Source organism: Lithobates pipiens, unplaced genomic scaffold (assembly GCF_037356315.1).
Source record: "Lithobates pipiens isolate NorthernLeopardFrog02 unplaced genomic scaffold, aLitPip1_a1.2 Scaffold_22, whole genome shotgun sequence".
Classification (NCBI taxonomy): domain Eukaryota; kingdom Metazoa; phylum Chordata; class Amphibia; order Anura; family Ranidae; genus Lithobates; species Lithobates pipiens.
The window spans coordinates 169,190,558-169,218,042 of record NW_027507784.1 but is presented as its reverse complement, the minus strand read 5'-3'; the positions used below and the strand labels follow the sequence as shown (position 1 = coordinate 169,218,042).

Below are 27,485 nucleotides of genomic sequence, written 5' to 3'. Positions count from 1 at the left end.
TTCTGTGCGCCACTAAAGTATTCGGGTTTGACTTGAAGAAAAGGTGGCAACCCTAGGTGTGACCCTGGCCTATAACACTGTTGAGCAGTGACTGAGGATGACAGGCAGACTATTACTGACACTGACAGGTGTGCACATATCTGCCTGTCCTTGCACAACCACAACCAGGACTTGCAGCGCCATCTAGCGACCACCGGCGGCAGCACACACGCGTTACTCTCACTCTGCTCTTCGGAACGTCACGCCCGTTTTTTCAGTAGCAGACGGCATCTCCTTCACAAGGTGTTGGAGGTCTGTGGAACGTAGGTATAAGGCTCTACAAGTACCAACATGCCCTCTCTGTGTGCTGTCCTGAACTATTATGAGCACACCGGGTAACAAAATATTATTGGAACATCAGTAGTTAATGTTACAAACGTGCACAGCCTTTCAAACAATCCTCGTTACAACAAATGAAGTAAGTGAGCTTGTTCTCCTCCCCTGCCCACAGTGTCCGATGGTTCTTCCCAGCGCCAGAAGGACAACACGGCCACTTCCTGTTCTGGAACGGTGGCCGGGTCGGTACAAAGGCGCATGCGCAGTAGCCACTCTCATCTTCTCTGAGGACCCTATGAGCCTGCACAGTGCCAGCTGTGTTCAGCCGCTGCTCTTTGAATGACTGCTGCTTTTCACTGGTAAGATGCATGTTTTTTTTTTTTTTTTTTTTCTTTTTTATGAACACTTTTTTGTTTTGTAGTAATTCCAGCTTCCCATAGCTTTTATGCCAAGGAATGGTTGTCATGGCAACTGATGAGTGATGCAGGAAGGATTCCCATCCCCCAGCCAATGATCACCTTGCTATAAGTACATCAGATGAACACACCTCGTTTTATAACCCCTTTTTGCTATGTGGTATGTTTATATAAAGATTTTAGGAAGTTACCTTGCTTAATAAATGAAGCGTGAGGTGCTTCAGGTATGTCATTGGAATAAACCGCAGCCGTTACCTGTACAGGGAGGTGGTAGCCATCTTTTATCGGATACACAAGATCTATTTATTAGATTGCAACAGAATCCATCATGTTTAAACTATTTTTGCAATCCCTAAACTGAATGTCATGACTTCTTCCCTTCACTTTCCTATAGCCATGGATTGTCCATAACCCCGTCCCCCAAGCAATGGGATGTATACATGCAGGGGGTGCATCTGTTGGTAAAATAAATTAATCATGACATTTTAATGAATTACAAATCTTATTTAGAACAGGTCTGATGGAGGATTTTTGTTGTTGCAAAGTAGATATTAAACAACCCTAAGGGCCGGTTCACACAGCAGGCGAGGCGAGGTGACTCCGACTTGCCTCGCCGCGACCTGCCGCGGCCTCAGCGGCGACTTGCAAATGACTTCTGTATAGAAGTCAATGCAAGTCGCCCCGAGGTCGCCCAAAAGTAGTACAGGAACCTTTTTTCTGAGTCGGAGCGACTCGAGTCGCTCCTCTCAGAACGGTTCCATTGTACAGAACGGGGGCGACTTGCGAGAGCGAGGCGAGTCGTGTCGCCTCGCATCGCCCGCTGTGTGAACCGGCTCTTACTGGATGACATTTCATTTGCTAAAGCATTGTGGACTATAGTCAGTTTGGGGTTCATTTACTAAAGACAAATCTACTGTACACTGCAAGTGCACTTGCCCCAGAGCTTAGTAAATATGGTAAAGCTTAACTTTGCAAAAAATACCCAATCACTTGCATTTTTTCTTGCACATAATAGGAAGATAGAAATCATCAGAGCTTCCCCTTTAGATCTAAAGCAGCTGCACTTGCACTGCGCAGTATATTTGCCTTTAGTAAATCAATGTGTTTGTGTTTTATATATATATATATATATATATATATATATATATATATATATATATATATATATATATTATACAATTTTGCGTTAATGTTTTTTTCATCCTTTGTTACATCTCAGTGCTGCTGATCTCCTCCAGCCTCTTTTAGCCACTTCCTGCCTGCACCTCATTGCTACGGACAATGGTGAACCATACCTGTGCAATGTATGTCAGCACTGATGCTTGTAGTCTCCACCAGAGGAGCATGTGGCAGAGTATCAGACCAGGAGCACTATAGACGTTGTCACCCTATAACAGGAAGTGTCTGAAAAAGGACCTTCATGACAGGGTAATATTTTAAAGCTGACGTTCATCTAACTTTATTTTTCTGTACAGCTTTAGTTGAACAACTTTCCAGTAATGAAGGATGTCCCACATTGTGCAAGCAGCTGGATCCTATAGAAATCTTCTGTGCAGTGATGCTTCCAATAATGAAAGGTGACCTATGAATGAAGGATGGGCAGATACATGAAAGGTCCCTTTTCTCCATTTATAGAGTGCTTTTTATTCATGGAAGTCATAGTGCAGTTTATATGAATGGTGGAGGTGGGATGGAAAAGTCCAGCATAGTCAGGACATTTGAAGAGTGTCTGTGACAGGTCCAATGCACCTATGCAACCTTGAAAGATTATAGCGGTGGGGATATGAGGTGTGACGGACCCCCGTACTCAAGATGAGTCTGTCTGCAGTATCGCTCCTCTGTCCGGTACCAAGACCGCTTAGCTTTCCCATTTAATAGTCATAGCTCAGTGTAGGGTAAAACATCAGACAGTTTATTACAACAAGATTACAAGTCTTATATATAGTTAAAGAGGAGGTTCCCCCCTCCTGCTCATATTACTCTAACAATACACCTGTAACCAGAAACATAAATTAACATGAGCTAATTAACTAATCCCTTAAAGCAGCTGATGTGACTCCCTAACTACAATGCACATTATCATACATCTCAACACATAACTCCTTCATGCAATTGCAGGGTTAATTAGCACAAGCAACAATGGGTAAAAGACTCTTAGAAGCTGTGACTAGTCATACTAGACTAATTTACATTATTGCAGACAACAGACAGGTGGCTGGAGTTGACATCAGCATCTCCTAACAGTATTTGTCCCAGCATTATGAATCAGCCACTATTTCTAATATGACATGTACAGGATTCCCAGAGTCTGTGTGTCTTGGGGGGACATAGACCTGAATCCAAAGTAACACCACCTCAGGGGTCCCCAGGCATACAGCTCACAAAGAGCATTGTCCCCCCAAATGCCAGGGCCCATAATCGCAAGGCAAGAGGCTAGCATTCTCTAGCATTCTCCCCAAAAGTCTCTGTCCTGGCTAGGTCTGTCACATGAGGGTTGGCAGAGGACTTCAGATTTTAACTAGGACAGCACAAAGGACACTTCTCCATTTGAATGTAAGTACTGTGCCTTGTGCTGACTAAAGCTGGATACACACTTTTGTTGTTTGATTTCCTTTAGATTTACCAAAACCATATAGTGCAAGGGCCTGCCTGATTGCATAAAAACGGTTAAGATTTGACCTCATATTATATGATTTTGGTAAATCTAAAGGAAAAAAATCTAAAGAAAATTGTATAGTGTGTATCCAGCTTTAGGCTTTACAACTTGACATTTAACACAGAAATATTTCTGTTATTGGTAGAATCTTATGACGACAGTCATTTACTGGTTTCTTATGCCGCGTACACACGTAGCCGTCTATCCGACGGACTTAGACTGGCGGACTTCCCGCCAGACTGTCCGTCGGACTTTCCGAACGGGCTACTTGCCCACACACGGCACTTTTTCAGCGGACTAATACGGCGTACTAAGTCCGCCGTACTATCCGCCCTACTTTTGAAATGAACGGACTCGCCCACACACGCGGAGGAAAGTCCGCTCATTTCGAGCGCGTCTCCAGGTAGGCGGGGCCCACGAAGGAGACGCCGCTGGCCCCGCCACCTGGTATGGACTTAAAGGGGAACCCCAACGCCGAAATAAATCGGCGTGGGGGTACCCCCCAAGTCCACAACAGACCCTTGTCCCAGCACGCTACCCGGCCGGCCAGGAAAGGAGGGGCGAGTGCCCCCCCAGCCGTACCAGGCCGCGTGTCCTCAACATGGGGGGTGCCTTGGGGAAGGGGGGGCCGCGCGGCCCCCCCACCCCAAAGCACCTTGTCCCCATGTTGATGAGGACAAGGGCCTCTTCCCAAAAACCCTGGCCGTTGGTTGTCGGGGTCTGCAGGTGAGGGGCTTATCGGAATCCGGGAGCCCCCTTTAATAAGGGGGCCCCCGGATACCGGCCCCCCACCCTATGTGAATGAGTATGGGGTACAATGTACCCCTACCCATTCACCTGTAAAATAAAAAAACACAGCACACAAGATAAAATAATTTATTGCACAGCTCCGGGGGTCTTCCGTCTTCGGGGGTCTTCTCGCCGGACTCCTCCGCTATCTTCTTATAGCTCTTTTGCTAGCGGAGGAGCCTGGCATTCTTCTTCGTCGCCGCGGCCTCTTCTTCCGACTTCGGGGGTCTTGTCCCCCTCTTCGGTTCTTCTGCCGGGCCACCGCGCCTTCTTCTAGCTCTTTTACAGGCGGTGGCCCGGTCTTCTGTCGCCGCCCCGGCAGCCGCCTTCCGTTCTTCTTCTCCTTCTTCTCCTGGAGATGTTGACTCGAAGCTCTCACCGGCCGCAATGCCAGGGACGCGCTCTGCGGCAACTTATATGGGGACAAGGGGCGGGGTCATCAGTTGATGTCACATGGGTGGATGTCACATGGTGACCCCACCCCTTACGATGTCACAGTCCCGGAGGATGCTGGGACTGTCGCCATGTGACATCAACCCATGTGACACTTACCCATGTGACATCAACTGATGACCCCGCCCCTTGTCCCTATATAAGTCGCCGCAGAGCGCGTCCCTGGCATTGCGGCCGGAAACTATTTTATCTCGTGTGTTGTGTTTTTTTTGTACTTTATTTTACAGGTGAATGGGTAGGGGTACATTGTACCCCATACTCATTCACATAGGGTGGGGGGCCAGTATCCGGGGGCTCCCTTATTAAAGGGGGCTCCCGGATTCCGATAAGCCCCCCGCCCGCAGACCCCGACAACCAACGGCCAGGGTTGTCGGGAAGAGGCCCTTGTCCTCATCAACATGGGGACAAGGTGCTTTGGGGTGGGGGGGGCCGCGCTGCCCCCCATTCCCCAAGGCACCCCCCATGTTGAGGGCACGCGCCTCCTGGTACGGCTCAGGAGGGGGGGCGCTCGCTCGCCCCTCCTTTCCTGGCCGGCCGGGTAGCGTGCTCGAACAAGGGTCTGTTGTGGGCTTGGTGGGGACCCCCACGCCGATTTTTTTCGGCGTTGGAGTTCCCATTTAAGCCCATACCAGGTGGCGGGGCCAGCGGTGTCTCCTTCGCGGGCCCCGCCTACCTGGGGACCCGCTCGAATGAGCGGACTTTTCTCCGGGCGGGAAAAGTCCGTTCATTTCAAAAGTACGGCGGACGGGCATACACACGGCCGGATTGTTCGCCGAAATGCGAGTCCGGCGGGAAGATTGGAGTGCAAAACTACTTTCTAAGTCCGCCGTACTTTCGGGTCAAAAAAGTATGCCGGAGGCTACACACGGGGGGATTGTCCGGCGGACTTCAGTTTGCCGGACTTTTCCACCCACTTGTTTGATCGTGTGTACGCGGCATTAGGGACACCAGCATCAAGAGCTCACTGCTGTCGGTGTATTCCAGTCCAAATGCCATTCTCACCATCGTCTTGTTGTTAATATTTTTAAATATCCAGCTTTTGTTGAACTGATCATTTAGTTTAAAATCCGCTAAATACATTTCAGTTACATTAAAACAAAAGGTGTTCTAGGTCATAAATTTAGTTTTCTTTAAAAGAAGTGGGTAAAAAAAAGCCTGTAATTTGCCAACATATGGAAGAGTGATCTCTATGCAGAAGTTTGACATGCCTAGTCAGACCTTTAGCTCTGCAATCAGCAAAACACGTGATCCATAACAATTAGAAAGCTTTAGCTCTGATTTAGGAGGGGCATGTTGTACCTCTGCAAAGAGACAGTGCCTTACACATTGAGAGCAAGGGTTCTTCTCTGCACCATGCTAGCTCTGCTCACAGCCTAAACATTTACTGCTGCTCAGGGGCTCTGGACTGCTGCAAAATGGCAGCCTACAGCAAGAAGAATTAGGAACAATTCTGGAAGCCATTTACAGCACACACTCATTTTGGTAGCATGGTTATTAATGTGGAATGCAATGTATGTTCTTTGCTAAAGAACATTATTTTTATCAAAATCACCTGATGATCCTACCATGAAGGTTTTTGTTTAGGTATTTCCTTATATGGCCCTGCTCACATGGGACATAATATACTATACGACCATGCTGGGCCATGTTTACCTTCAGGCAGATGCACAGGTGTTCTGTACAGGTACACAGCCACTGTGTCCCAATATGGCATCTGTGGGTGCATGCTGGTACTTGTCACCAAACACACACTGTTTGTGTTTTGGAAAACGCACCTGCACCCACAAGGATGTGATATTGGGACATAGCGGCTGTGTCCCAATAGACATCAGTGGGACTGTCTGCTTGGAACACCTTTTCACCCTTGTGTGGATAAACACAACCCTGCATGGGCGTGTGGTATTGTACGCCCTGTGTGAACAAGACCTTAGGGCCAAAAACCTTAGGGTACCATCTCACTTGTACCCCTCCCCTGAATGTGTAGCTGATACTGAAATGAGTGCATGTAGGCAGGAATTGGCTGGAGGAGTAAGATACACTGAAATGAATTAAAGGATAAAAAAGTAGTTTATGAGAAAGAATGACAGAAGTTTATGACATGCAGTGCATTAGCAAACGAAATGTCAACCATTCGGGGTTTACACTTTAAAATGTAGAATAATTATCATTTAAGCCATGTCATTACTGACCGAAATATGCCTAACTACCTCCATATTGGATCATAAGCTGTCTGTTCCTTTCTAGCAGCATACATAGAGAAAGATGGGGGTAAATGTAAATATGTTTATATATGCCTAACCAAGAGGAAATTTCACAGCATTTATATAGTGGGGTATGTTATAATTTACCAAGATATTTCTTTACAGTTACAGGTATTACCAGAACATTTTGAAAAAAGAGAAACTTGATGCTGAGTTGTGAAGACTGGGCAAGGACGTTTCTGATTTTTCTTCAAGAATTATTTGTGTTAGAGTTGCATATTGAAACCATCAGTGTGAGTTGTGTTTTATGTCTTTCACTATGACTTGAGTATTTTTATGAATGATTCAACTGAAGCTGTGAAGTTCATAAAAAAGTGAAATTAAAGTGGAAATCCAGTCAAGCTGTTATGTGTCCCCGTGACACCCGTTCCTCTGATTTCTTGTCCTAGTGTCATCAAGACCAGAAATAAAAATAAATGTACACAGCTTTTACAGCTATATAAATGCAGCAGGTGTAATAATCTTCTCCCACTTTATCAAAAACAAAGGACTCAGTAATGCCACAATTCATATGTGTTGTAGCATGATGTGATGTGTTGCCATGCATTGTCAGTCATGCACATCCATAGTGCCTTGTAACACACCAATGCTATAGTGCAGCACAAATCCAGTTACAATTTCTCTGAGCATTGTTGTAAGCTGCATTTAAAAAAAAATCAGGCAGGACCTTTTTTTTTTTTTTTTTCTTGCACTGAGGTACATTAACAGTCTATTTAGAATAAATAGGCTTCCTAACACAATGCACCTCAATGCATAGAAACATATAGATTGCTGCACACTGCGCTGTCATATGAATGAGCACTAAAAGTAAAAGTTTTGGCTGAGCTGGCATTTAACAATGGGATATAGTTATATACAGACTCAGGACTCCTCCAGGTGTAGAAAGATACAACAAAGAGAGGTTATAGTAAATTGGCTACACCCATTTTTTTCTCTAAACTGAAAAACAGAAAAACTGCTTTGGTAACTGTGCATAGTGCTTGTAAGGACAAACTTCTTAAAGTGAGCCCCACTCCCAGTCCTAACTGCCTGTGCACTAGTAGAAATTTTGGTTTTCTAATAGTGGGGTCAAATCGACATAATTGCAGTTATGAAAAAAAAAAAAAGGAGCCCGATGGAAATTTATTTTTATTTTTTTGAAAGCATGAATTTCTAAGCCCCTGTACACACGGTCGGAGATTTCCACAACCAAATCCGTCGGATTTTGCCCGTCGGATTTTGTCCGTCGGATCTTGTCCGAAACTGTTGCATACACATGGTCGGACAAAGTTGGCGAAAAATCCGATCTTTCAGAACGTGATGACGTAATTTCGTTACGATGGGACTACATTCAGGCTAGTAGCCAATAGCTTTGGAGTAGGAATTTGATCTGAGCATGCGTGGCACTTGGTCCGGTCAAAATTCTCTACACATGATCGGAGTATGTCCGATCGGCCCAGTTGGTCGGGAAATATTTCCAACATGTTGGAAAATTGGGTCTGACGGATATTCCGACGGAATCAGTCCGATGCATACCACACACAGTCGGATTATCTGACGACACGGTCCGATAAGACTCATTCCGACAGATTCTCCGACCGTGTGTACAAGGGCTAAAAGTAGTAGTAGTACTACTAGTAGTAGTTTTCATGTGGGCAAAGTCCATTCATGTCAAATCAAACAAAAATTTGAAGTAAGTTTGAATGGCATTCATCAAGGTATCAAATGTACTAAGAATTTTTGTGCAAATGGTCATTAAAAAAATCTACTAGTATATGGTCAGCTTTGTACTCACCTGTCTGACTCGGCGAGTTATCGACTACTAGATCACACAGTCAGTTGTCAGATTCTTTCTAGCAAGGCCCATGAGCCTTGCACTCTCATTCATCCCTATGTAGTGTATTTATCCCTATGTAAAGTCTGGAAGCTTCATAGGAATGAATGAGGGTGCAAAGTGTATGCATAGACTCTGCTGGGAAGGTTATGACGTGCAGTAGTGCTATATAATCGGGGATAACCTGCAGGATCAGCGACGAGTGAGTATAAAAAATGGTCATACATGATTGAAGTTCAGTAGGGACTGGCTGAATTTTGATCCGTGTATGGCCAATGTGGTTGAACAGAAGTTGATCTACCACCCTGTTGGGGGGGGCGCTTGATCAGTATTGCATGCTATAGTCTGCAGTGCTGATTAGTGTATTCTAGTTCCCATAAGTTGGATGAGCGGGTTGCTTTGTGACTAGTGTATATTGCAGCTCACCATTGACAAGGGCTGAAAACATCCTATGTCTTTTTTTCCATCTTTTTCCAAAAGTAGTTTTATCTTGTAGAAGGTTGTAAAAGATAGTGATAACCTTGAGACAAGAGTTTTCAGAGGATAGGTGTTTCCATGCTGTTTTATGTAAATAGAGTTGGAGGTGTGGCTTGCGTAGTATGCAGTGGGTTATGTAGGGATGTAAATGGTTTCAAAAGGTTGTCTGAGTAGAGATTTAAGATCTGCCTTATACCCATGCACTGCCATGAACTTGTGGAGAGGATAGGGATAAGTAGAGAGAGAATGGATATAGGTATTGCAATTTTGCACAGCATATCCCCTTTGGCTGCATTTGATACAAAATAATTGAAGGCTACCACTGTTACGGTAATAGTAAAAGAATGAGTTAGGTTATTGTATTTCAGGTTGTGTTTGCTGAGGAGCCATACACTTAAATTCTACCCTGGAATCTGCATGGCTTCAATGTTTCACCATAGACACGTAGATGTCTACTTAAACCAAGTCTTAAGTTGTGCTAGGATGGAAGCGGTGTGATAGTCCCTGAAATTTATATACCCGGCTCCACCTACTGATCTGTGTTTGGGCAGGTTAACCCTGGAGCTTGTGGCTTTCGTCTTTTGCCACACAAATTTACCCAGAATAGATTGTAGCAATGTGAAAAAAGATATTGGTACAGGTATGGGTAAGGATCTAAAGATATAGAGCAGTTGTGGTAGTTTGAGCATTTCGAACATGGCAAGTCTACCTGACCAAGTGAGGTACAGCTTGGAAATACAATCCAATTCCCTAGGTAGATTATGTAAGAAAGGGGTAAAATTTGCTAGAAATAACAAATACACTGACTTAGTAAGTTTGGTACCTAGGTACGAGATAGATTCTTTAGCCCATATATAAGGATAGGTTATACTTGGAGGCTTGTTGCTCTATTGGTAGTATAAAGGATTTAGAGGCATAGAGGCATTCACCTTATACATAACTGAAGTCCTCAAGAACTTTCTGTTCCCAAGCCAGGGAATCATCAGGTTTAGTTAACATGAGAATGACATCATCCGCAAACAAATCTTGCGGACATTCAAGCCTATTGTGAAACCCTTGATGCTAATTTGAGATCTTATTTTCTCTGCTAGTGGCTCCATGACCAAGTTTAAAATTAGAGGCGAGGGGACAGCCTTGCTTTGTTCCATTAGAGATATTAAAGGGCGCAGATAACAGTATGTGCAGAAGGGCAGGCAATTTGTATCTTTTTTTTCTTTTATTTTTTTTTTATTTTTTTTATTCTACAGAAATCCCTGCATTTTTGTCTGTGTGCATGTGGAAAATGAATCGAATGGGAGTGGTTTCATAATTATAAATCATCTGCTTTAAAAAATTGCAGGGCTCTAATGAGTAAAATGGCAGGGTCTGCATCCCTTTAGACTTGATTTTCAATTGGGAGTATCTTGCCAAAAATGATATTTTTGTTGCAGGAAATGCTGGAAATCTGACATATCTTAGTGCAAACTTCTGGGGAAATCAGTGAGCCAATCACACAAGCAGGAAATGTTTCTGGGGGCGTTCTGTACACATTCTGTGTACAGAACATCTCCATGTAGCCATATTGCATTGCTTGCATTGCATTTTACAGAAAATGACAGCGCTGAAGATTAAAAAGGTAACTTTTATTAACATTCAATTACAATATGACTTGAGCTGCAATTGTATATACTATATTATATATTCTTTTTATTTGCTATTTTTTTTCTCCGCAAAACTGGAGTTACCCTTTTTAATAGCAAACATGTTATATCTACCCGCTCTGTGCACTGGTTTTGTACAGGGCAGCCCTAATCCTTTTATTTTCGTGTCCCCCGCTGGCAGTCCTGGCTCCTTCCCTCTGCTGAGTGCCTCCAATAGCAAACCTAGTCCATTCATACAGGGAGCACGACTTGACCCCATTCTCCCCCCTGGTAACCGGATTTCTTTCTTCACAGCTTATAAACAATTTTCTTAAGACAGCATCCCATTTTAATCAAAATGACTGCTTTTTTTAGTTTTCTATATAGCTTTTTGCTCCTAACATCCAGATGCATTTACTTCTGTGCAGACAATGGTACCCCTTCTGTTTCCATGGAAACCAGCCAGGTTTTTCTTTGATAAGTGCTATATGCATCCTGTTTTATAAGGATGGGTTATGTGTTTTTTCTCTTTAATGGGTTAGGGAATACGGTGTATATTTCTGGTGTAAAGTAATTGGAAACGTTTATTTCTGGCTCTAAGAACTTTTGCAACCATGCTTACTCATTATTAAGATACGTGTAGATAGTCTGATGTTTTATTGACACATCACAACTGTTCACTGCTCTGCTTCAAGTGACCTTATTTTTGCTGATATCCATTTCAACAACAATGTTCCCATATGATTGTATGTGAATTGTAACTTCTTTTATTTACGTTATTACCGGTAAAAGCCTCCCTTGTGCAGACACTCTCCTTCCCCAGAAGCTATATAAAAGGTTATTTATAGGGGTGAGGGAAGGGATGCTGGGCCAGAAATTAAAGACACTTCCAGAAGAGGATATGGCTATGACATACAAGGAGGGAGGGGGGTGTGTTCGGGAATACTTTTGCCAGATTAGCCAAAATTTTCAGCAAAGACACATCAAGAATGGGGAAAAAAACATATAGAAAGAAAAAAACACTGCAAGTAAGCTTTTACCTGCAATTTTTTTTTTTGAGTAGGTGACTGGATCTCTTTTAATTCCATTAGCACACATGCTAGTCACAATGTTTTTAAAGTCTAAGTTCATCTTTTGGAACATGTTACATGTTTCATTCATATTTAGGGTGGAACATGTAACATTCCAGCTCTTGTCTGCTGATTTTTTTATTTTTTTTATTTAGATTTTTTTTTCCCACTCCAAACCATTTTTTTCTTTTATAGCCACAGGTATAGGGTGGTTTTAGCTAAGAAGGTATCGGCATAGAACTATTGGTAAAGGGGTTAACTTTAGTGTTGGGAAAAAGGTTAGGGTTTGGTATCGGGGAGTTATGATTTGACTTTGGCTGGGCCATTCTAAGCCCTTGTACACACGGTCGGAGATTCCGACAACCAAATCCGTCGGAGAAATTCCGACGGATTAATTCTGGAAGAGGTACGGAAGTGATGTTGCATACACACGGTCGGACTAAGTTGTCGGAAAATCTGATTGTACATAACGTGATGACGTTATTTTGTTAGGACGGGACTACGTTCAGGCTAGTAGCCAATAGCTTTGGTCTAGGAATTTGATCTGAGCATGCGTGGCACTTTGTCCGCCGGAGTAGGCTACACATGATCGGAGTATGTCTGATCAGAGCATTTTGTCGGAAAATTTTACCGGCAAGTTGGAAAAGTTGGTCCGTCGGATATTCCGACGGAAACAGTCCGATGCAGACCACACACAGTTGGAATATCCAACAAGACGGTCCGATAGGAAACATTCCGTCGGAATCTCCGACCGTGTGTACAAGGGCTAAGGCTGGTCATACACTATAGAATTTTCTTATTAAATTTTCTTTAGCTTTATCTTCAACTATGTAGTGCAAGGGCCTGCTTGATTGCATACAAATTGAAAGTGTTTAAGTTTGACCTCATATTATATGGTTTTAGTAAATCTAAAGGAAAATTGAATAAGAAAATTAAATAAGAAAAGGTTTTATTCTAAGATTGCCCTGTATTTGGCTCCATCCATCTTCCCATCAACTCTGACCAGCTTCCCTGTCCCTGCTGAAGAAAAGCATCCCAACAACATGATGCTGTCACCACCCTGTTTCACAGTGGGGATGGTGTGTTCGTTTTCTGCTACAAATAGCATTTTGTTCAGAGCACCTTCTTCCACATGTTTGCTGTGCCCCCCACATGGCTTCTCGCAAACTGCAAGCAGGAGTTCTTATGGGTTTCTTTCAACAATGGCTTTCTTCTTGCCTCTCTTCCATAAAGGTCAGATTTGTGGAGTGCCTCTTGGCTTCTTCTCTGATTAATGCTCTCTTTGCCCGGCCTGTCAGTTTAGGTGGACGGCCATGTCTTGGTAGGTTTGCATTTGTGCCATACTCTTTCCATTTCCGGATGATGGATTGATTAGTGCTCCGTGAGATGTTCAAAGCTTTGGATATTTTTTTTATAACCTAACCCTGCTTTTAAACTTCTCCACAGCTTTATCCCTGACCCGTCTGTTCCTTGGGCTTCATGATGCTGTTTGTTCACTAAGGTTCTCTAACAAACCTCTGAGGGATTTACAGAACATCTGTATATATACTGAGATTAAATTACACACAGGTGGACTCTATTTACTAATTAGGTGACTACTGAAGCCAATTGGTTCCACTAGATTTTAGTTAGGGGTATCATAGTAAAGCGGGCTGAATACAAATGCTCGCCACACTTTTCAAATATTAATTCGTAAAAAATGTGGAAAACCATTTATCCTTTACCTTCCACTTCACAATTTATGTACCACTTTGTGTTGGTCTATCTCTATCACATTTACGTTTTTGGTTGTAACATGACAATTTCTGGAGGTATGAATACTTTTTCAAGTACTTTTTTCAAGTATTACACCCAGTGAAATGACTGGCCTGGGGTAATACACAGAAATGAATTAAATCCTCCTATATAAGTTGAATCTGTCTATCTGCAGTCTTCTCCTCTTTACATCCATTCAAAGAGCTGAATTTTATAAGCTTATCTGAGCGGTCAGAAATAAGGAGAGCTGAAGTTACACTCTTCAGAGCTCCTTGAGTAGAGCTGATTGGAGGGAAGGGACAGCCCTCCCCTTCACACAGGAACAGAGCTGAAGCTGTCAATCTGCTGGAGGTTCGTCCCCTGTCACCATTTTTCTCTTGGTGTCAGGAAAACTTGTTAGAAGTTATTCATGCTGATGGCAGAAGAACCAAGCAGCAGAACTAAATGAAACTTAGTGCTCTTGATTGAGACAAGTACACACTATAGAGGGATATACTTTTTTCATATTTTATGTCTGAGGTTTACAACCACTTTCATGTTACTTTCTGTCCAGCTGACAACACTTTACTAGACAAGAAGTAAGGGCAACTGTCCAATAGCAACAGGCATATAGATAAAATTTGGAGATTCAGCACAGGCAGGGTCTTAGTCTTTAGGTCGGAAATTCAGATGGAAACGGTCCGATCGGATTATATTGTCGGAAAATCCAATCGTCTGTGGGCTCTATCGGACTTTTTCCAATGGAAAAAATTTGAGAGCAGGATCTCAAATTTTCCGACAGCAAAATCTGATCTGACTTTTTCCGATCGTTTGTAGAGAATTCCGATCAGATAAAGTGCCATGCATGCTCAGATCAAAGTACAAGAGCAAAGCTATTGGCTACTAGACTGAACGTTGTCCAGACGGAATGAACGAACGTCATCACGTTTCAAACGATCGGATTTTCTGACAACTTTGTCCGACCGTGTGTATGCAACACCAGTTTCGGACAAAAATTGGAAAAAATCAGACGGATTTTGTGGTCGGAATTTCCGACCATGTGTACAAGGGATTAGAGTTTTGAAATTTTTGTGAGATTTCCCATTTGTTCCCAGTTAACACACAAATAAGTTGACAGTTGATCAATGCCTGTGTATAGAAGATTATCAGATGTGATGGGAGCAGTGTATGTTGGGTATATAACAGAGCTGCCAGATTATTTGTTAAAAAATCGCAATCTCACTTCAACCTCTCCTCCCCTCATGATCTTAATCCAGCATTTCCATGATTCATGTAACAAGAGCAGGCAAAGTTTATCACAACATTGCTCAGCGCTGAGAGATAAAAAATAAAAATTGTATCATTTTGTTCTTTTAGATGAAAGGGATGAACTTCGATCTGTAAATTAGGTCATTTTAACCACTTAAAGTGTAAGGTCACCTTTACAGAAAATCTGTAAGGTTAATTTACACTGGACCTCTACCTGGCTCTTATCGCCACTGTACCGGTCCAGGGATTTGAAATCCCTGCGGCTTTTTCTCCTGTTTGCCTGCGGTGACAGGACGGGCTACGCAGGTTCTGATTGGTCAGCGCTGACCAATTAAAATGCTCCTAAACGTACCTCCTGACAAGGTACATTGGTACATTTTGGAGATTAAGCTGTTGGGGGACTTCTAGGCCCCGGGCCGGTGAGGCAGTGACCTGATGTCCCCTAGCGGGTGATCGCCGTGCTCCAGGTCAGCTGGACGGGGGGGGATTGTGAGGAGGGCGTCCTGTGATTTTTCTGTAAAGGTGAGCTTACCCTTTAAACCTATTTTGTCACTTGTTGCTTACAAGTTAAAATTTGTATTTTATATACATATATATATATATATATATATATATATATATATATATATATATATATATATATATATTTTAGCAGAGGACCATGAGAAGAAAATGGCGGTCGTTGCAATGTTTTATGTCACACTGTATTTGCGCAGCGGTCTTTCAAACACAATTTTTTAGGGGAAAAAATAGACTTCAATGAATTAAAAATTAAACAGTAAAGTTAGCCCAATTTTTTGGTAAAATGTGAAAGATGATGTTACGCTGTGATCTTTTATTCTAAGCAAAAAAATCCTGATTCTCATTTTATCCAGATTTGTGCAGCTCTAGTATCTAGTTAATTCCTGTAGATACACATTTTTTTTTTTTTTTTATGTTTATAACCTATATTACCTATCTGTATCCTCATTCGTGATTTATTAGTTGAACATTTTGTCTTTTTTTTCAGGTTAACTATGTAACTATGTTGTACACGAAACACCTTTTTATAAACTGCTGATTGTTTGTTTTTCATGTTTTTTCCTATTAATAGGTGTGATTCATAAAAAAAAAAAAAGTATTCATCCCGAGACCATGACTACACTGCACAGCTACAACATTTGAGGCAATTTATATGTTTAATTTATTCAGCTCTGGACACCACTTGCTATTTGAGAAGGAGATTATTTATTCATGAAGGTTACTTTGTGACATTCGAGCAGACAGAGCTGAATATAGTCTTTAATGGACAAGTGGCACCAGAAAGGGAAACCTACCTTTAGACTCAAAACCTAATTCCCCCTTTGTCTTATTTCTTACAGTTACTTCATGAACACCAGTGGGAAGACATGGGAGGGAGAGGACGAATCCATGGTCAGTCGTATGCAAAAGAAGTTTTGGAAAACCAAGCAAGTCTTAATAAAGGTTACAGGGAAAAAGGAAGATGAACATGTGGTTGCATCAGATGCTGAGCTGGATGCCAAGCTAGAGGTAGGAAAGGAAATTCTTAAAGAAATGAATCATGGTGAAAAAAAACAACACATTTCTTGCTACTTAAAGTGGATGCAAACCCTCACATATACCCAGTGAAGTGAATAGACTCAGATGATAAACGGGGATAAAACAAATCTCCCTACATACGTTTTACATGTATATCTGCTGTCTTGATCTTTATATACTGTTTAGAATGTGCACATCATGTTAGGAGATTTTCACTTCCTGATTAGCACTGCAGTGAAGCCTGGGCATACAGCCAAGACAGCTGATTGGAGGAAAGGTGCACACCCCTACTCCTCATAGGTAGAGATTTTCAGCTCTGTTTGTTTAATCACTCAGGGCTCTGTTGATCAATATATAGCGTCCTCCCCAACACAAAACTCCAGCGCTTTTGTCATATGTGACGGAGAATTTGTCAGGCTGATAACAGAAGAACGAAGCAGGAGACAGCTATGGGACATAGTGCTTTAAATAAAGATAACAAAACACTGCAGATCTGTGGGCAGCTCAAACTTGATGAATTGGGTTTGCATCCACTTTAAGTAGGCATGTTTGTACACACTGAGGAAAACTGATTATGAAAGAGAGCTGTACAAATCTAAAAAGAAATCCTTCTGCCATCATACAACCCTGGGCTACCTTGCACTGCATGGCTTGAGCACAGTACCTATAGCTGCCCTCACTGCTGCTTCCATAAACAGTGTCCAGCTGTTTGCAAGCTGCAGGCAAAATATTGGGCTATGCCTCAGGATGTCTATCATTCTTTGAGCCAGCCTCCTTCTTTGCCCTAGGCAGAAGCACTTGTGCAACTAAAAAACTCCTAGGAGAGAAAATGAACAAATGGAAATCCTGAGTTGATTGTCTCATCCATGTGCACCCAGCTGTTCTGCTATCTATATTAATAATTTTATCATTAAAAAAATTAACATGTTCCTAATAATTCACCATGTTGACAAGCCAATTTTTCTGTCTTTATAATTCGTCTACCTAGCTTTGATCCAGTTAGCACTTAAGATTATATTTGTGATATTGAGGTACTACATGAAGGTGTATTGATTATATAAACCTCCAACAAAAATATCATTTTCATTTTGCAGGTATTTCATTCTATTCAGACAACAGGATCAGAGCTTTTGAAAATAATTGAAAAATACCAGCAGGCTCTAAATGGTAAGTGTCAAACACATGAAGACCCTAAAGTTTAAGTTTGACTATAAAAGTATTGCTAAGGCTGATGACACCCAGGTGATTCTACCACTAGTGTAAAATCACCAGTGGCAGGATCTGTGGACCAATGGAATCGCTCCCTCTGTAGCCACAGCCACTGCTGAATCTCAATTGCTAGCGATAGGAGCGATATCTAGCTGTTTTTGATACAAAGGGAGCTATTCCATAGGGACAAAACAGGCAATTGTTTTCCACAGAGCTGCCCACACCCTCTTTTTCTGGGACCCCCCCATGTTGCTTCTGGCTCCTCCTGCCTTCTGAGTACCCCCCTAACAAGCCGTTTGCTGGGGGGGGGAGTACTGGTGTTGGCTTGCTTCTGAGCCCCGCTGTGTACCTATGGATGCAGTTAGCGGGCCTCAGGAATGAGCCCAAACCAGTACCCCCCTGGAAAACTGCTTGTTAGGGGGGTACTCAAAAGTCAGCAAGAGCCAGAAGTGCTAGATGGAGACCCCAGAAGAGAAGGATCAGAGCAGCTCTGTGCATAACCATTGTCGGCTTTGCCCCACTCCCTCATCACAGGTTTTGATTGGCTCCTGCAACTATCAGTCTGCCCACTGAGGAGGGAGAGAGCTGAGAGAGCTGCTGAGGGTCCTGGACCCAGGTTTGTTTACCCTAACACAGAAAAATCCATTAAAGTAAAAAAATGTACAGCTTTAGAACCACTTTAAATACCATTGATTGATTCACTGGTGAAAGGTTGGTAAAGGTCATATTCAGTGCTTTATAAATATACCCCAAAGTTTCTACTGATCTGCATTAGTTCTCTGCTTGATTTCGCTTATGCTTTTTTCATACTGGCTTCAGTGTGTACAATAAGAATTTGCAAAGCTTTCGGCTCTGTTGAAGCCTTCAAAGTACCATTCAGCTCTTTGTTTGTTTGGAAATGCTAAACACACTTTTCAGTGAGCGCATTGACTGTTACTTTAAAACAGCTCCCCATATTTAAAAAGTTGCATTTACAACAACTGCCACAAAATCCTAAAGTTGGGTATACTGGGCATTCTCCACGAGGATGTATTTCCGAAGTCTCTATAGCTGCCCAATATATGTCTCTGACCATCTCCTGTACCATGTCCCCAGTCTCTGACCATCTCCTGTATAAAAACATTTTTTTTAAATATGTTTCAGTATCGGTGCTGTTTCGGTATCGGTTTCGGTTTTCGGCCTAGTGTATTTTTCATTTTCGGTATCGGTTTCGGCACCAAAAAACCCATTCGGTGCACCCCTAATTGCAGCTGTTTAGCCTTCAAGCGTGCCACTGTGGGGGCGGGGGGGGGGGTTGATTAGAGGGAACAGTATTTAGCTTTTAATGTGTGTTTCACCACTCTTTTGTTTAATTGTTCAAAAGTTGGAAAAACTGAACTAGCTGTTCTAATAAAAAACACCTGATTTTGCTAGTCAGCTTCAATAAGATTTAACAGTACTTCTTCTGTCTTGTCGAACGCTAGATAAAGCCTGCTAGCAGCTTGTTTATAGTGTTAGTTGACATTAAAACCTAACACCAGACCCCTCAACTAACGGCACCCATCCGCCCCCCCACAATCCTGATCTGTAAGCCGCTTTACTGTCTGTCCAGCGCTGCCATGATGGACCAGACAGGATCTAATCTGACAGTACTGGCACATGGAAGCCGCTGACCAGTCAGAATTTGTGTGGTCCATCCTAGCGGACAGGATGCAACTGCTCTGAATTGCAGGAGCTGGGAAGGGGGGGGGGGGGTTGGGGAGGTTTTAGGGGGTCTGGTGTAAATTCACCTTTACAGATTTTCTGTAAAGGTGAACTAACCCTTCAAAGCAGGGGTTTCCAAACTGCGCCCCAAACTTTCCAAACTTTATTACCGTAATGTATCTGTAGAGTTGCATCCACCTTTGCTTGCTTTTATCTGGTTCTCGGGCCATTCTACCCCCCCCCACCGCAGTCTGCAATGATGGTGCAAAATTCCCAGCAATGACATCAACAATAAGGCACTATTCCTCCCATGGATGCCAATGATGGGGCATTATTCCTCCCACTGATGGCAATGATCAATGATGGGGCACTATTCCTCCCACTGATGGCAATGAGGGGGCACTATTCCTCCCACTAATACCAATGATGGGGACACTATTCCTCCCACTGATACCAATGATGGGGCATTATTCCTCCCACTGATACCAATGATGGGGCACTATTCCTCCCACTGATACCAATGATGGGGGCACTATTCCTCCCACTGATACCAATGATGGGGGCATTATTCCTCCCACTGATACCAATGATGGGGCACTATTCCTCCCACTGATACCAATGATGGGGGCACTATTCCTCCCACTGATACCAATGATGGGGGCATTATTCCTCCCACTGATACCAATGATGGGGCACTATTCCTCCCACTGATACCAATGATGGGGCACTATTCCTCCCACTGATACCAATGATGGGACACTATTCCTCCCACTGATGCCAATGATGGGGCATTATTCCTCCCACTGATGCCAATGATGGGGCACTATTCCTACTACTCATGCCAATAATGGGGCACTATTCCTCCCACTCATGCCAACAATGGGGCGGTCTAGTCATCCACCTAATGCCAAAGATAGGGCATTTTTTACTCCCACTGGCCACGGTCTGTCCCAGTTTGTAGGGCTATAAACCGGCCCTTTGTTTATAATGTTTGGAGACCCCTGCTTTAAAATGATAGTCAGCACTCCTGTTGGGATTTGTGGTTAACATTCTTAAACTTATAAATGAATAGCTCTTTAAAGTGTATCTAAACACAAAACTTTGCTTTGTAAAAATGTGCTGTAAAAAAACTGTTCTCATACAAGCCCATGTGAACAGGACCTTAAAGTGTATATAAACCCAAGAACAAAACTGTGATATATTACAATTTACCAGTCTTTGGGTGGAGTGGTTGTAATAATGCACTTCCTGCCCTAGGGAAACCATGTTCACTCACTGTAATGTATCTGTGGGGTTGCAGGAGGAATCATGCCAGCACTACAGAACATCTTGCCCTTTCCTCCTCTCCATAGCATGTATGGACGGTGTTCAAAATTCCAAAGGGGAGAAATGGGCATGACTGATAAACTCTGCTTGAAGTAACACTGCAGATTGTACAGGACAGCAATTGATTTTTGACAGGCTCAGGAGGTATATTTTGTACTTATCAAACAGATATAAGAAAATGCTTTTAATGCTTTGTTTTAACAGAACAGATAGGAGCAAAACGAAGTTCAATGTTATGGTTTTATGTATATTTTAAAGAGTTGGATTGTTTTTCTTAGGTTGCCCTAACACATTCAATGCCAATCACCCTTAGCATAAATCGGTTGCCTGTTGCAGACGCTTAAATGAAGCTGACATGCACAGCCTGCTTGGTTAAATCATGAACTCTGAAATTTCTTCTCTATACACATATTGGCTGTTGACTAATATAGGCAAAAATAGGCCTGTAACAGAATCAAGATGCATTTGCGTCAGCCCCATTATTGTCTTTGAGGGGAATGTGCTATGTCTAGACAAGTCTTTTTTTTTCTTTTTTTTCCTTTTCAAATCCATACTTGTGGATCCACTGCACTGCACTGGCTTGACCGAGGGAGGGAAAACATCCTTAATGAAGGTTGTACTACTCGAGCGTAGATTCTACAATTTACTTGAGCATAAGGTCAACTGTCAAGCTTGAAGGCAGTATCTCTAAATGCAATAATTATGGAATAAGGAACATTAAACGATTAATAAATGCATCAAACTGGTGAGATTTCAGTGTTTTGGGTCCACTGTAATTGCTCATTATTTCCTGCACAGGTGCTAACATCTTAAACCAGGGTAGAAAAATGAATAAAGGGAAAAGTAGAAATGATTATTATTAAATCTGCAATTCCCCATAAAGGAGGCGGCAGGATTGCTGCAAATTATTATTATTATTATTATTATTATTATTTTTTGACTGGTGTTTGGGTTTCAGAAATGGATAGGTAGAAGGCAGAAATGAGAATCCTAGTGAACATAACTGTAGCCATATCAATTTAATCAATTTGATTACACTTCAGTCAAACAATATATCAACAGACATGTAACACAGGGGGCAAGGGTGAAAATGTAGAGTAACTCAAGCAAACGCAGACTCTTATTTACAGTAAATCACCAGCTAAAACAGATCCATCCAAGAGTCTTATCAGACTATTGTGAATCCTGTGTGAATTGTTTTTGTATGAGTTTCGGTACAAAAGGATTCACACATCTTATAAAGTGCTATACAAACTGACAATGTTCTACATCTGTTGGTTGTATTGGTCACCACTCTGACAAGCCCATTTCCCTTTTTTTCTTTCTTTTTTTTTGTTCATTACCTGTTGACTTTATATGCTCTGTGATCAGCTGTTCTAAACAAGTCTGTACTAATAACATCACATGCCAAGCACCATGTCCATGTTGTCAATCTTATCTTTTTTTTAACATCTATGGGCTGTATTATTTACTCAAGCTTTTTTCTTTTTCTGTAAATTTTTACAATGAACATTTAAAAAAAAAAATCGTATTTACATCTGCTAGTAGTACTTACTCAAATCCAACTGGGCTTGTTCTGAACACGTCCAGTTGAATGTGACTAACTACTGCTAGCTGTACTATCACTTGAATAAGTGAGTACCTTCACAGATGATTTTCTATCATCTTTAATAGAGAAGACATGCCATACTTTCTCTAGGTGACTGCACATGTCCAGCTTATTACTCTCTGGTTTGCTCTTGTGCAACCTGACCTAAGAGCCAGCCACTGCTCCACACTTCCACTGACAGTCGTGTTGAGACAGACTCCCACAAAATCAGGGTCGGCCAGTTTTGTTGTCATGAAACAAGGTCTTGTCTCTTCCTTTTGATAAAGAAGGACCAACCGTGCACAGAAAAAACACTTCTACCAATTGGCAGTGGCTTAAAGCCATTATTTTTTCTTGTTTGACCGAAGCGTCTAGGGCAGTGATGGCGAACCTTGGCACTCCAGATGTTTTGGAACTACATTTCCCATGATGCTCATGCACTCTGCAGTGTAGTGGAGCATCATGGGAAATGTAGTTTCAAAACATCTGGGGTGCCAAGGTTCGCCATCACTGGTCTAGGGTGATAACCCAGCACTTAAGAGTCAGTTCTGGATTGAGTTAGCCTCTTATGCCACGTACACACGAGCGGAATGTCTGACAGAAAAGGTCAGATGGGAGCTTTTCATCGTATATTCCAATTGTGTGTATGCCCCATCGGACTTTTGCGTCGAAAATTCTGATGGACCTAGAAATAGAACTTGTTCTAAATATTTCCGACAGAACCAATTCCTTTCGGGGGAAACCACTCATCTGTATGCTGTTCCGACAGACCAAAAACTACGCATGCTCTGAAGCAAGTACGAGACAGAAGCTATTGGCTACTGGCTATTGAACTTCCGTTTTCTAGTCCCGTCGTACATTTTGTACGTCACTGCATTCTTGGCAGTCGGACTTTGGTGTGATCGTGTGTATGTAAGACAGCTTGAGCGGAATTCCATCGGAACTCTGTCGGAAAAAATTGTTGTTTGTAAAGGACATAAGTCTCAAGGATGATGGAAAACCTATTCTACAGATGTGAGGCTGCATTTCCTTCCTTAATTGAGAGTTTTAGTTCAGATGTTCTCTGTATATTCATTCTTCTTCATCAGCTCTCTCTCAGGAGGAAAATGATTTTGGTTTGCACTTGAAGGCCCATGCTCAGCAGAACAGCACACAGGCTGGAAGAATGATGAAGGCCACCGGCAATGCTCTGTGCTCGGCTGCTGGTCAAAGGTATGTTACTAATTTTGTCTGCCAAGATGGGACATTACTGACCTCTTAAAGTGATTTGTAAAGGTTTTTTTTTTTTTTTTCAAATATTTAAAAGTACCTGCTCAGTGTAATGGCTTTACACAGAGGAGCTCTGATCCTCCTCCTCTGGGGTCCCTCGCTGGTGTTCCTGGGTCCTCCTGCTCTCTGTGTGCCACCATAGGACGCTGCTTCCTGTTGTAACACACTTGTGGGCTTGATCCCGAGCTGCACTGCCTATGTCACTCGCTCCCTTGTCACAGGATTTCCATGACAGCAGAAGGAGCCAATGGCTCCTGCTTCTATCAGTCTGCCCTGTGAGAAGGGAGAGCGCTGCTGCTCTCAGACACAGCGTTGGATCGAGATCATGCTCAGGTAAGTATAAAGGGGAGCTGCACACAGAAGATGTTTTTACCTTAATGCAGAGAATGAATTAAGGTAAAACGTCTGCCTTTAGAACCACTTTAATATAGAGTTTGCAGAGTTAAAGGTACCCACAGAATCCTACAACAAAAAGGATAATCCTTTTTTTCTTCTCTTGTGTGTTCTTAGGTTGGCCCTCTGTACTCCGCTGTATCGCCTTGAACAAGAAGTGGACACTTTTACAGGTCGGGCGGTATCAGATACTCTCCTGACTGTCAACCAAATGGAGAAGGCACGGACAGAATACAGAGGAGCCTTACTATGGATGAAGGATGTGTCTCAGGAGTTGGATCCTGACACCTATAAGCAGATGGAGAAATTCCGAAAGGTCAGCAGAACCATTCAGACCATTCACAAATTATTTAGGCATGCATTTTGAGGGGATTGTCAGAAATATTAGGATTTCATGATGGAAGGATAGTTGTGGGAAGAGTTCCTTTTGTATACATCACTGACTTTATAATATTATTAATATAATATTAATGCCACAATGACAGGAAGTGGAGTAAAATTTCATGTGACACAAACAGTATTAAAAGTACTTTATCATTGGTGGAATGGAAAAGCATTAGAACCTCCTGTTATTTATTGCCATCTGTAGGATGATTGGTGCCACGTGACAGGAGGTGGAGGGAAATCTTTCCAACATAGACACACAAAACAGTCAAGACCTGACATGGATACATACCCTTCTCTACATTATAAAAAAAAAAAGAAGAAACTAAAGATTTGACTGGAGTTCTACTTTAAGCGCCTCCTCATTTCATGCCATTGTAGTGACTAAAGGTTAGATTGTGGATGAGATGAAATTTATTAGCCCTAATGCTTTAAGAAGCTGGAAGAAAAAAAATAAATATGGAAAAATGCATGTCATATCTCTGTTTCTCTCCAGTTAGCTCCCCACAGCCCCATCTCTCTTATGTTCTCCTTTAATAGTGTAGCTGTGGATGTTCCATTCAGTCAGCTAGGGATGCAAAGTCTGCCATGGGAACAAACAAAGTGAAAGCAAATTTTAACAAAAGGCCATAAACGTAACATTTTAGAAACAGATGTATTTTACAGCAGATTTACTACTTCTATTGGCTAAAGCATTTTCCATGTTTTGCGCATGTGATTATTTGGAATTTCCTTTTTATTATATTTTAATTCTGTACGGATGATGCTTTATCTCCAGTACCAAATGATGATAAATATTGAATGAGAATATTAAAGATATCACAAATGCTCAGATAAAACAGGACTTTTTATCAAATCATTGCTCTGAAAACAATGCTTGTATATTTCTAGGTGCAAATACAAGTTAGGAGCACCAAGAGCCAGTTTGACAAGACAAAGATGGATGTATGCCAGAAAGTAGATCTTCTTGGAGCCAGCCGCTGCAACTTACTGTCACATTCACTAGCATCCTATCAGGTACAAGGCTTTAGGAACTAGAAATTGGATTCCTCCTTCTGATTGTGATCACTGACTTGATTTGATGCGATTCTATGAAAATGTGGTCATTTTATTTTAAAATAAACTTAAGCTTTTTGCAGTCAATTAAATGGGATCCTGTACTCCATTCTAAATGTAAATGTCTTGCCTAAGAAAAGATGCTACTTCATGCTTATTGTTGTATATGTATATATATTTTTTTAAGCCAGAACTGTGTTCCCTGTCCGATGAGAGTGTCCTTTCTGGCAATGTAAGTGGCCTCATTGGACACCAGCATTAACAATGTAGTTGGCAGGGCTATGTCATGAAATCGGGTAACAAAGTAAAACTAAATTAGAGAGCGGGGTACATGGGAAGCCTTTTAGGCTAATCATGTTATCATACATCCTGTGGCCTTTGCTCTTAAGCAGAACATTTGCTTGTAAGATATTTTAAAATGGAGTACAGGGCCACATTAAAGTGGTATTAAAACCAAAAATGTAATATATTGCAGCTTACCAATCCTTAGATGTGGCGCCTGCATTTAGACTTCCTTTTTTGACTTTTTTCACCTGGTGATCTGGCCAGCTATACACCTCCCTGTATTTGAGTGCCCTCACTCTGCATGAATGAGCACTGGGTGCACATTTGGACAGCAGCATTGTCAATCTTGGGGGGGTAGTGTTGGATTTACTAGCAGATTTAAATACATTAACAAATTGAAGAAAAACTCCAGCTAATACTTTTTAAGCAGTTACATCAACCATTCTGTTCCTTTTTGGATTAAAGGCTTTACATAAATAAAAGCGGATCATTGTATGTACCCCTGTCAGTGGTAAATGGTTTGTCTCATCAATGTAACATCTGTAAGAGAGTGTGCCCTTTTGAAAAACAACAGATGTACTATCTGGATCAGCAGATAAAAATAGAAACAAGCTTAAAAAAGAAATCTAATACAGCCATCACATATACGAATTGGTAAGCTGCTATATAATGTCTTCTTTTTATGGTTAATACTGCTTTAGGCTATAATTGTAAGCACTGTACTTATAAACTTAAAGAAATACATTCATGAAAATTCTGCCTAAGTGCAGATACCTTTTTAGCTTTTTGTCATTTACAGTTGTCTTAGCTGTACCTGAAGAGTTAATTGCGGTCTCGATGCATTATACAGTAAAATTCCATGTCACAGAGTGCCAATGCCTGTTGCCTTTTTTTCCTAACAGAGAACGCTTGTTCAGTTTTGGAAGACGACAGCTCATCTAATGTCTGAAATTCAGGAGGAATTTCAAGAGATGCTTCCATATACTCCATCTTATCTTAAGGTTTGCATTATTAGTCTCTGAGCAATGTTTAAAGATAGAAATATTTTATTCATGCCATTAAAATTTGCTAGCAGTTCTATTTCAGAATCGGTTTCCTTGTGGCTTAGACATTTTCCAATTCTGTGAATAGTCACACTATTCTCCTCCTTCAAATGTTTTACTATTTTAACTGAAAATTGGACCTCTGATTAGAACTTCATCTGCTGTCATATGATGTTTGGTCTGCATTGTCTTGGTGGATTTCAGTTGTGATTTTATCCAGGACTGGTGCAAGGATTTTTGACACCTTAGGCAAAACCTAATTTTGCTGCCCCATTGGCTCCACCCCTGACCCCACCCCCTTTGCCCTGCCCATGTGACAGAAGGTGCCACTATACAGGAAGCATCGGCTCTGCTTCCTCTAGCGATGGCTCCAGTGCATGCGCTGCACCTCTAATTAAACTACCGGTAAGACTGAGTTAGTTACATGCTGCAGCCTGCAGAGCATGCAGACGTGGAGGGAAACCAGTGGCCGGGCACCCCTAGGCAGCAGTGCGCCCTAGGCGGCTGCTTAGTTTGCCTAGTGGTAGCACCAGCCCTGATTTTATCTATCTTGTAGACTTGTTTCATCAGAGACTGTCTGAGCATGTTAGGAGTATCTGACCAAGTGTGAGACTGGTTGGCAGGTTTGTGAACGGTATTTGTGTCACCTAGGTTTCTTGCCTACACAGAGTATGGGACTCGAGTGTTTGAGAAAACAAGCTTTTTGTTTCTCAGATTATGTAGGCTGCAGTCTGGGTCCTGAAGTCTGGAGGCTTTGGAGGCTTTGTAGAGCTCTGTTTCTAGAGCCACATCATAGGTGGTAGTCAGCCCTCACTATTTGGGAAGCTGTACTCAGGTC

At 42.1% G+C, this 27,485-nt stretch overlaps 2 protein-coding genes across 6 annotated transcripts in view; one reads left to right on the top strand and one right to left on the bottom strand.

Moving 5' to 3' along the window:
* TMEM237 (transmembrane protein 237) overlaps positions 1-6,276 on the bottom strand; it is an 86,103-nt gene extending 79,827 nt beyond the window's left edge. The window contains exon 1 of the mRNA XM_077450161.1: positions 6,182-6,276. Coding sequence (XP_077306287.1) covers positions 6,182-6,276 — 95 coding nt within the window. The remainder of the gene's footprint in view (positions 1-6,181) is intronic.
* The window catches only part of ICA1L (islet cell autoantigen 1 like), a 112,779-nt gene continuing 85,480 nt past the window's right edge, over positions 187-27,485 (top strand). The window contains exons 1-10 of one of the 5 annotated variants that reach the window (XM_077448613.1): positions 189-302; positions 491-674; positions 2,207-2,308; positions 6,996-7,123; positions 16,234-16,402; positions 17,506-17,578; positions 23,306-23,429; positions 23,997-24,195; positions 25,155-25,280; positions 26,507-26,605. In XM_077448613.1, the coding sequence (XP_077304739.1) occupies positions 16,241-16,402; positions 17,506-17,578; positions 23,306-23,429; positions 23,997-24,195; positions 25,155-25,280; positions 26,507-26,605 (783 nt within the window). In that variant the 5' untranslated portion in view covers positions 189-302; positions 491-674; positions 2,207-2,308; positions 6,996-7,123; positions 16,234-16,240. Of the gene's footprint in view, positions 675-2,206; positions 2,309-6,995; positions 7,124-16,233; positions 16,403-17,505; positions 17,579-23,305; positions 23,430-23,996; positions 24,196-25,154; positions 25,281-26,506; positions 26,606-27,485 lie in introns of those variants that run through there. The other 4 variants (XM_077448614.1, XM_077448611.1, XM_077448612.1 and 1 more) reach the window with 4 other exon arrangements.